Source organism: Rhagoletis zephyria, unplaced genomic scaffold (assembly GCF_001687245.7).
Source record: "Rhagoletis zephyria isolate East Lansing unplaced genomic scaffold, Rhagoletis_zephyria_1.1 Rzeph_scaffold_06856, whole genome shotgun sequence".
Classification (NCBI taxonomy): Eukaryota; Metazoa; Arthropoda; class Insecta; order Diptera; family Tephritidae; genus Rhagoletis; species Rhagoletis zephyria.
This window is the reverse complement of record NW_016163939.1, coordinates 1-10942: the sequence shown is the minus strand read 5'-3', so window position 1 is coordinate 10942 and position 10942 is coordinate 1. Positions and strand designations below refer to the sequence as shown.

Sequence of the window (10942 nt, the reverse complement as noted above, 5' to 3'; positions counted from 1 at the left end):
ATTATGTTACTGAAAGCTCACTTTCAGCGTAACCAATCATGTATCGAGATTAATTTCAAATAATTTAAAAGTACGCGCCGATTTGTTCAAACCTAAACAACAACAATAATGATACTGATTAGAAAAAAATGTCTCCGAGTGAAAAAAATCATACATATTCTAGGTAAAACATTTGCGATTTGCAAAGTTAATATTTAGATTTGTTAATAAATTGACGCGCACAAATAACAATAAAGGGTTTTAACAAACATAATTAGGAAAATTATTTAATAATAGAAAATGAGGCACTGCTAGGCATAGGGTTAATACATACATATGTACAGCCAAATATGAATTCAATGAGGAGATATTTCAGATTTACTTTAGAAAACATAAGAATAAATATAGAAAATGAATGATGTGATGTCGAGATTCGATGTTTTGGCGTAATATTTATGACTTTTCACAAAAACTTCACACGGCATTTTTTCCATTTTCTAAAATTCATCTGAAATTCATATCGAAGTGTTGGATCTCGGTGCAGTATGTGTGAATGAGTTAGTTGTCTACAAATGAGTGATGAAATAGATTTGCTTAGTTTCCAAACTAATGACTACGAATGATTTTTTCTTTTTTCTCATACATGTAGATACATAAGTATGTATGTAGATTGAAAATGATTTTGGAAAAATATTGCATTCCATCGGCCACAAATTGATGCGCTGCAACACTTAAATTTTTGAATATTTACAACTTCTATGATGTTTAATATTTTTAAATGTGCTATTTTAATTTTTATTTTCATATATCATAATTTATTTGCATATGAGTATTAAGTATACTTAAAAAATACCCAATGGGAAAAGTAGTAATGCGTTACATGCGTGATAAATAATGGAATGTATTTCTTATGAGTTCTAGATTCTATTACTGTTTAATATGTAAGCAGCGTTCTAATGCATCCAAACAGTCGCAAAAATTCATATTAAATCGCATTCATCGCTGCATTACTGGTAATGAAAAATTAAATGCCCTACTTTTCCTAGGACATCGACGCATACTGCGGCCGAATTCCAAAAGTGCGGCCAAAATTCGAGAAAATAAAGTTTCATCCATGTAAAAATTTCGAGCTTTTTAATTAGATTTCACAAAAAGATTTTGAGTATGCAATTTTGTGGCCCATTTAATTTAAGTATAACAAAGTGCAAGTTTAAAGAAGCTGGGACTTATGGTGGATTTTTCGGTTTTTTTTTTTTTTTTTGCTGAAGGTGTTGCTTATTTTCTTCATATCATCGAACATACTTCGTATGGAAGGAAACTGGCACTGCCAACAAAAAAAAATCTCAAAAATCAACGGTAAGTCCTAGCTACCTCAAACTTGCACTAAAATTGACTGGGCTATAAAAGTGCATACTCAAAACCTTTCTAAGAATTCTAATTAAAAAGCCTGAGATTTAGCGTCCCCGAAAGCCCCCTTAGTACGAAATTTTGAATCAGTTCTTTAAACCTTAGAATTTTGGCCGCACTTTTGAATATCGACCGCACTGTGCAACGTGGGAAAAATAATGCATTTTCGCACGTGAAAACTGCTGTTTCACTGATTATTTTTTCGATTACTATACATTACATTTTCCCACTGGGTAGTTATATAAACATATACATACATACATACAAATATGTTTTCAGAGGACATGTTAAGCGAATTTTCGTAAAGGAAAGTTAATGTATTGTAGTATTTACATGTTATGCAATATACACTATAATTATAATTGATTATATAGAAAAACGTTATATGAACAGATTAAAGGAATTGTAATTTTTAATTTTTTTTTAATTTGTTTGAGCAAAATCGGACTAGTGGTTCTCGAGTTATGTCAAAAAAAGACCACCAAAGGTGACAATTTCCTCTATATGATAGTTATATATATATCTCGATTCCTAGACGTGACCCAGCGAAACGCCGGGACACGTACAACCTGTTTTTGACCGATATAACATTTCCCGTTGGTTTCATCCCATCCCGATTTTGACTGTCGCATAGTGTTATAAATGTTCTATTAAAGTGCGAAGAGCCTAACTTGGCTTAATCCTTATCCATTCGTCCTAAAATATACTAGCCAGAAATGTGATTGCTTTATAAAAAAGAGAACGATTTTGAAATATGAGTATTTTTTCGCTCTAGAAAATAATTTCTACAACTTTTTGCATTTTGTTGATACGCGGTTTTGCACTTTAAACGACGATATGTAAATGCTACTTTTTGTATATAGGCATGTACTTGTATGTACCATATATTAGAACGTATCAGAAAAGTAGCTTTTACATATGAAAACAATGTCATGTATCAGGGCTCTTAGGGCCGGTTGTTCAATGTCTGATTAGCACCAATCGGAGGTAGAAGCTCTGGTTAAATACAACGACTGCTTTATCGATCACATGTTGCAAGCATGATGTCGAAAACGTCGATAATGATGTTAAATCGGCAAGTAGTGATAACCAGACATTGCACCACCGGCCCTTAGTAAAAGTCTGCTAAACTCAATTTCCAAAAGAGATTGCAGGAGCAGTTACACCTTGTTTCTGAAAATCAAACTTTCCGATACTAATTTTTGTCTAAATATTTACATGATTAATGCAGACAAGTCCACTTTCAACTATGTTACCAGACATTTTTATGCTTCTAACAAACTTAATGACCTGAAAAATTTACTAAACCTGCTAAAATGTGCACAAAACAGTCACAAAATGTCTATTTCACTATTACTTAAATACTCCGTATCAGAAGAACGAATTAATTACGCGTATTTTTCTTATTTTATTCAACATTTTTATAATATTTTACAAGTTGAAAATATTTCTCGAAAGCTATTTGGGCAATTTCAGTCGCAGTTAAACCTTGCAACTTTTATTTCCGAAAATGATTTCTGCAAATCTGCATAATACCATGTTCTGACCGACAACGAAAACACCTTGAAAACGAGTTTTGGGATTGTCATGAAGCCAATGGGTCCCAAAGTAAATTCCGTTTTCAAGTTACTTGAAAGACATGGACAAAGGATATAAAATCCCCTCTACCAAAAAACTTAAATTGGCAATTGTCAAAAATCTCCTTTTTAATCAAAAAGTTGTTTATTGAAACTACCTTCTTTTTTGTATACCACCCGTCCCACCCGTGTATAGTCCCTCCCGTGACAAACGTTGTCCCACCCGTTGCAGAGCATTTTCGGATTTTTTTCATAATAAAACAATAATTTGTGTTGTTGTTCTTGCTTTGTTTGTATTCGTGGAGTTTCCGTAAAATATATCTGCTCCAAAACGCAGGTTTTTTTCTCCCACCCGTGACAAAAGAAATACATACCTCAGATTTTTTCCATATAAAAGAAAATCGGATTTTTTTTCGTATTTTGCTATAACTCATAGAATTGTCTATAAGGTGCAGCTTTATCAAAATGTAGAAATCTTATTGATAAATCAATACGAAAATAAATACGATAAAACAATCACGAAAATCTTTCGTTTTTAGTAGGTTACAGAGTTAAAAAAAAACTACGAATAGAAAATGTGATGCACATCAATTTAATGTCAATTATACATTGACAGGACTTAATCTCATCGTGCTTGTTGCGAGTCATTACAATGGCCTCCAAAATCAGTTAACGTTAATCCGTTGGATTACTTCAGAGATGAGCAAAATGGCTTCCAGGATCCTTTTGCACTTCGGAACCGGCTTGGCAGATTTAGGTGCTAGATGAGGAGTAACAGCAAGAGCCAGCGTGATGGGGGAAGATGGCCATATTAAAAGTTCTTGTACTCCGACTCTCATTACTAATATACACTTACATAGGTCTCTTTTTATGCGTTTTTTTATGCGGATTTGAATTTATGCGGTTTTTTAAACAATTTTTTCGCTGTAGCGATTTTGCGTTTATTACTTTTTTTCAGTGTGTAAGAGACAATGCTGCTGATAAATAATTTGGCTTGAAGCCTTACATAATTCGTGTATTTATTATGGTATGTTTTCTTTTGGTTAAAATACAGACAAAATTTTATTTATTTCATTAAGTTTATGGAATAATAAGTGTTGAAGTAAAGAAAAAAATTGTTTTTTCTGCTTAATATTGCTTCACTGGATTTTTTTTTTCCGGTTTTTAGAATTCTTTATATGGAGTATCTGAATTTAAATGGTTTTTTAGAAAACGCTGTACGCATCCCCTGTTTATGAAAGTAAAGAACTTTTTTATGTCGATTTTTATTTGTGCTTCTTTCTGAGGAATGCATGTACCGCATAAAAAAATACCTAAGTGTATATGATGTTTTAATGTATTTTTTAAACCCCCTTAACCATTAGAACTGATTTACTTACACATTGAGAAATTAGCTTAGTGCCAATATAGAAGTATTACATATATGGTTCGCAATGAAGGTATTCTAATTTATTAAAAGTTTTTACATAATATTTCCCTATGCTATCTTCAAGAACGTGTGCATAACCTGATAATTTAAAAAGCTCATTTCATTCAAACCCGAAATAATTTTCACTGGCGCTGACTTAAAACGATAACCTTTCAAAGTAATTGGAGTACCAGGTGTGTGTGATCTACATAATAATAGAATCCATAAATGACAGCTAAGTTGTCGTCACCAACGTTTCAAGTTCAACAGAATCGTAGGAGTTGTGATAAAGTAATGAAAGCCTGTTTGCAAAAATATAAACAAGTTGGCTAGATTATAATGCAAAAGACAAGCCTCCAAAAGGCGCTAGCAGATATACATGCATGGGTATACATACTACCGAGTTGTGTCTACATATATCATTGCATTATTATTGTTGTATAAATACGCGTGATACCGTTATACATTAATGCTGGTTATATGTGTAAATTGTTACATATATGTATGTGGCTGCAAAAGTTGACGTTGATTTTTTGGTTTCTTTAACAAATTATTGGAAGGCCAACAGCAAGCGAACCAGTTGTGGGAATCACTTAAAACCGGTCCATGGTGCTGCATCAAGTTTCCAAACTGCTCATTAATAACAATAGTTATTACTTCTTGCAGTCGCTTGCTCACGAGGAAAAAAATTGGATTCGAAAGTGAAGGTTTTGAGTACTTTTGTGCTATACGAAAATCTGCCAGCACACCAATTTTGCATGGAACATTTTGTTCAAACTGCTAGTAGATACCACGCAGTCAGGCAGTCTATCAAACTACAGCACGTACCTACTTGCCCCACCACCCATCGCTTCATCCTATTTATTATTAATCATGGCAGACGCGAACCAAAATTGCAACAGCCATGAATCACCCGAACAGTGTATCTATGTTGGTTACAAAAAACTACCAACAGCAAAACGACCACTCTTTTGCTAAGCTAATGCTTTTCCGAACACGTTTAAATATCTGATGAAATTTTTGGATAATTTAACAAATACTCGAAACGTGCCTGTTAATCTTATTGTTAGTGAATTATGTACATATTATGTACATACAAATAAGGCATATTACAAGGACATAATAATATGATTAAATATGTGTGAGGTAAAGAAAGCGCTGAGCTAACATGACTTAAAAAATTTAGTAATATAAATGGAACAAATAACCCACAATACGAATGGTCAGGAAATCGTAGAACACTCACCTTTTCTTTCGTTTCCTTGGCCGCTTTCAGTTTTCGAACCAAATCGCCTTGAATTTTAATTTCTTCGAGTATCTGTTCACGCGTCTCACTCATTCTACTCCACACAAATGTCTATATTTTTTCTAACACACAGCTTATAAGTTTTTAGGAAGTTTGTAGACCCGTCTACGGACCAATTGAGGCCAAATATTTAGCACTCCAAGTCTACGCGCACTCTTTACACTAAACTGCTTTTTGAAAAATTCTGACGCCAATTATATTATTCCATTCGAATTTCACTGAAATATTTAGAAATTATCGCAAGAAAATGTATTCTCAAGCCACAAAACACACACGCGGTGAAAAATGAATGCAGCTGAAGGAATATGCAAGAAAAATTTACTTGTTTGACATTTCGATTTGACGTTTTCCGTACACTGCACTACCTGCAGTTGTTGCACTGCTGTACCGACTTTATGTTGAGGTTTTTCGATTTTTCCGCTGAATCGGTTAAGGTAAGTTCCCATGGTCGATCGAAAATCAAAATTTCTAAAATCACTACCTATGTTTTATTACCACATATGTAGGTATATTAATCGGCAAACATTTTTTAATTCCGATTGAATTTCAACCCCATTCAATTTTAATTTAAAGTGACTTTGGTAGAAGGTCACTCGGAAGTGAGTTGCCGCGAGTTGAGAACCCGCCTGATTGACTCAATTCGGCATGGATCGTGTACTAAAGACACTTCAGTTACTAAGTTGAAGCCAGGGTCCTTACTCTGTAGTTCGATTCGAAAGAAAATGTGTTCGCTTTCGAACCATTGGTACTCTGAAAGCACCTTTCGAGTTACATTCGTGCGATACTTCCTGCTTCGAAAGCAAATGCCAAAATGCTGGAATTGTAGAAAATTCTATTCGACAGCAACCAAGCACTCGAACGTCCGCAAAAATCTATGTAATTGCAATAATAATTGTGAAAATATGTATTCTTTTAATCAAAAAATCATTTTCAGGACAACTAAAATCAAACAACCGAATACAAATCCTCGGCTATTTGAAATATTGGCGTTTTCTCAATGGATTTACACACTTCAATGAGGCAGCGTGACATTGACTGCTGAGAAAGGCCTACGAGTTGGTCTTGACCAATTTGATGTTGGTATCCTCCTTGCCTCAATAATTTCAGTGCAGCGGACGCATTGGCAGTGGTTTTTTTTTCGAAACCAGCTGTTTTTTAGAAAGTGTGATGTCCACAGTGTTGCTCTCTTTTTTTCAAATATCTTCGAATTCGATACGAACGAACTATGGAGTACGAACGGGGCTTCGATTCGAATTTAGCATTCGAATAGAACAAGCTTTCGACTCGACTTACAGAGTAAGTGCCCAGGTTTCAATTATATGCACATGTACATTTTTTTAAGATATACTATGTATGTATGTATGTATACAAAACAAGTATAAGATATTCCAATGAAAAAGTATACACATAGAATTATACACATAAATAAGGATGAACTTGTGCAAGAATGATAGAATACAAGATTGCGCCGATCAGCGAGGATTTTTGAGAATAACTTTTGTGTGACGTCACACTGGTGCAATTGCGAGAGAGAAATGCCAAAACGTGAGCAAGAATGGAAGAAGAAGAAAAAATGTTGCAAGGAAAACGTAAACAAGTTGCACCAGTGTGACGTCATGCAAACAACGATTCTGTCAAATTCGTTAAGAGAGGAATAGCGGTCCGAGATCGGCGCAACCTTTGTATTCTCTCAATCGTGGATCTTGTGTGTAAAAGCCTTTTTCGAGTCGCTATTTCTCTGCTCGCTTGAGGCCATCTCTACTAGCTTAAAAGCGCAGTTACCCACGGACGTAAAAACGGAGAACGTGTCAGCTGACACGAGCTATCTTATGGGATCTGCGTGTTAACAAAAACTCACCACCGCAGACCCGTGACGTACACGTTGCTTCTCTCTCTTTCTATCAACAGCACACTTGATATCTTTCTACGTACTTCTACGCTACGCTACGTACACGTTCGTGGGTAACCGCGCTCTAACAAAAAATTTGTTTTTTTTTTTTTGTTATCGAGCAGAGAGAATTCAAGCGTGTGTAGTTACAGCTGCTTAGCTCGTTAAATCAGTGATTTAGCGTAGCCATAAATTAAACAATATATAAATAAACTCGAATTATGACTGCGCGTATAAAACAATATAACTCAATTGACAAGGGAAGGTCATTGAAATGTACACTCTATATGTGTCTTCACCACCAATTAAATTTAAGAGCATTTTCGAGTATGTTATGCTAGATTTCCACCAGCATTAAATGCCAAAAATTGTAATGACAAACTTGGGCATTAAAAAATATTTTTGTCATTGCGTTAAAAAATTTGTCATTAAATTCATTTCCACATGGCATTTTTTAAATGCCTCCAATTTTTTGTAATTTTAATGTCCAGTGGAAATTCGGCATTATTAAAAAAATTTATTTTACACCTTCCTTTATATGTTCATATAAATCAAATACGAATACATGTGTACATTATAAATACATTTTTTTGATAACTTAAATATATGCATGTAAATATTTATGTACAGTTATAAATATTGTGGCTAGTTTATACTAATTGAAATCAAAGCATTTCATAATGAAAACAAAATGTGTAACAAAGTTCGAAATAATTGAATAGAAGGGTGAAAGCAACCAACCAAAACCTATTTAATTTAAATTCACACAATTATCAGTATATTGCAAATCATAACATATCAATTAGAGCATTATTTAGAGTTTTCGCTTCTTAGCCAACATCTTTCGGCGCTTTTCCATTGCCTCCAATTTCATGTCTTCTAAGTCCTCCTGTATACCAATCTTCTTGCTAATATACTCCTCCCGCTGTACTTGCGCGAAATTGGATTCCATAGCGGCATCATCGTTGTCATCTAAATCACGATACCTGAATATTAAAAACAAAATTGATGACAGTTCATTTTGATTTATTCGTTTTTTACTTTTGCTTATCATAGCCAAAGATTGCGCGGATATGTGATGAGTAATCTTCTTCTTCGTCACCGTCGTCAATAAAATCGTCCATTTCAGAATCGTATTCGGAATCGTCATCTTCGATGCGCAGTCCTGTCGAAAGAGGAACAATATTATTTATCTCTAGTTATAAGCATTTGAAAATTAAAAAATTCTGTAACCTACTTTTATTTGGTTGTGGTTTCTTTGTCTCCTTACCCCGATTGCGCTGTACATCTGGCGGTGGAAACTGTCGTGGTTTCGCCAATTTTGTATCACGTGGCGGAAATTCACGAGACGGACCGTTAAACGGATTTTTGCTTGAGGAACTACCATAAGGATTCTTACTACTGCCGCTGCTATTGCCTAAGGCACTGGACGATGATACCGACTTCGAATTGGTTGACGCTGCAGTTGATTTGTTTGGTATGGAATGAGATTGTTTGGTACTTACTGATGATGAGGACACAGCAGATGAGGATGTTACTTTCGCATGAGAATTCGGTGCATCCTTTTGTGACGATATTGAAGAAGTTGAGGAAGAAGTATGTGGCTTTTTAAAACCATTTGTTCCGCTAGTGGCTGTGGAAGGTTTTACGGAAACAATGCCGGCTTTGCTGTTTAGTGATTGAGCAGTAGTAGTCGACGTGTTTGGTTTTGTTGATTGATTTAATTTTGGTATACGTCCATTTGGTTCCATACGCGCCGGACCACTCGAAGAGGAGCTACTGTTACTAATTTCTCGTCGTTCTTTTGTGCTGCCCGAACCAATAGTGCGCTCTTTTTCCCGCTCACGGTCTCTACGTTCACGCGCTTCCTTTGCACGCTGGCGCTCCTCCATTTCTTTCTTCTCTTTCATTGTTAGCAAGCGTTCTGGCTCTTTTTTCTTGACAACCGGTAGTATTTCAACTGGTTCATGTTGCTTTTTCTCGGCAAGTTTAAGTAAAGCCTGAAAGTCCATTGGTGGGGGTAGGGGTTTTCGATTCTTCTTACGTTGTTGCTCCTCTTCACGCTTCTTACGTTCTTCTTCTCGCCGTTCGGCTTCAGGGTCATAAAGAGATTTGGATGAGCTGGGACGCACTATGCTTGGTTCCTTTGGTTCCTTGCCACTGGTACTTACAGCAGTGGTGATGCTTGATACTCGTTGACCTTTGTGACCTCTCTTTTCTTCAATTTCACGCGTAATTGCTGCCTTGACGCGCTCCTTTGTACCTGAGAGATCTTTGAGCGATTGTGGTCGACTAGGAGCAAATCCTTTGTCCTCTTTTACGTCTTTTACCTATTTATGATATGGCTTTTTAAGTTTTTCTTTTCTAGTTTCATGAACACTTACATACCTTTTCAATGTATTTTGCATAAAAAGCATTTGCCTCTGTCGAAACATATCCGTAGTCGTCCTGATCTGGTTGATCCGGACCTGCCATAGTAACAGCAGTGTGGTCGGTGTTGACTGCATCATCCAAAACAGATTTATTTGCGGATTTTGTGACTTTTAGCATTTTTTTAATTTTGTTTTTGGACTTTTCATCTCGCATCGATAGTAAATCTGCCAGTTTCTGTTGCTTATCCTTCTCCCGCTCGCGTTCTTCCTGTTCACGTTTTTGAAGGAATTTCTGTATATTTGCAGACAACTTTTTATCCTTTGACTCTTTTTTTGGTGGGGCAAATTTGGTGCTGTAGTATTTACTCTGAAAAATCGGAAATGAAATTATGTATAGCTAATCCGAATGAAAAAAGTTTAGAAAATTACTCGAAAATTAAAAATGCGTTCCCAAATTGGTATGCAACAGCAATATGTATCTAGACAGAAGGAATTGGTCTAAAAACAAAAACTTTTACATGTTATTTTAAATGGTTTAGAAATCCGCCCATTGGCTTAGCAATTTAGTTAAAAGCAAGTTGCTCTTATTTGGGTGACATGGCTCTATTAGATAAGAGATTTGCTTTGTTGCAGAGAATTGTAAAAATTTAGTACGAAATCAATAGACCCATATATATATTATTTTATTAAGAAGCTACTAGCATAACGGAAGTTAACGAGAAACGCTGCAAATTATAATTTCGCATTCAAAAACTTAGTAGCGTTTATTATATTAGTTCTATTTGAGTTGGCAAGTTGTGTATTTAAAAGTTTTCTTCAAAAAAAGTGTTAAATTTCCGGGAAATAGAAGAGATTCTGTGTGCAAGTTCTGACGACGAGGGCAAACCTATAACATCTGAAGTTATTTGCATTTATTTTTAGGATTCGAAACATCACGAAAGGCACAACTGAATTTGTAAGTGAGTCTCCCATCTGCTATGAAGACCAACTGGAATATTTCGAGTG

The 10942-nt window shown here is 35.2% G+C and overlaps 2 protein-coding genes across 2 annotated transcripts in view; both read right to left on the bottom strand.

Moving 5' to 3' along the window:
* Window positions 1-6015, bottom strand: part of HisRS (histidine--tRNA ligase) — a 16108-nt gene extending 10093 nt beyond the window's left edge. The window contains exon 1 of the mRNA XM_017629521.1: window positions 5618-6015. Within this exon, the coding sequence (XP_017485010.1) occupies window positions 5618-5710 (93 nt within the window). The 5' untranslated portion in view covers window positions 5711-6015. The remainder of the gene's footprint in view (window positions 1-5617) is intronic.
* A 2113-nt stretch (window positions 6016-8128) lies between these two features.
* On the bottom strand, window positions 8129-10334 carry LOC108373603 (protein SPT2 homolog; the record flags this gene model as incomplete). The annotated part of the gene is made up of 4 exons (XM_017629517.1): window positions 8129-8551; window positions 8607-8730; window positions 8803-9895; window positions 9954-10334. Coding segments are annotated over 4 exons (1770 nt in total), but the record flags the coding sequence as incomplete, so codon positions are not given.
* Window positions 10335-10942: the final 608 nt, after the last annotated feature.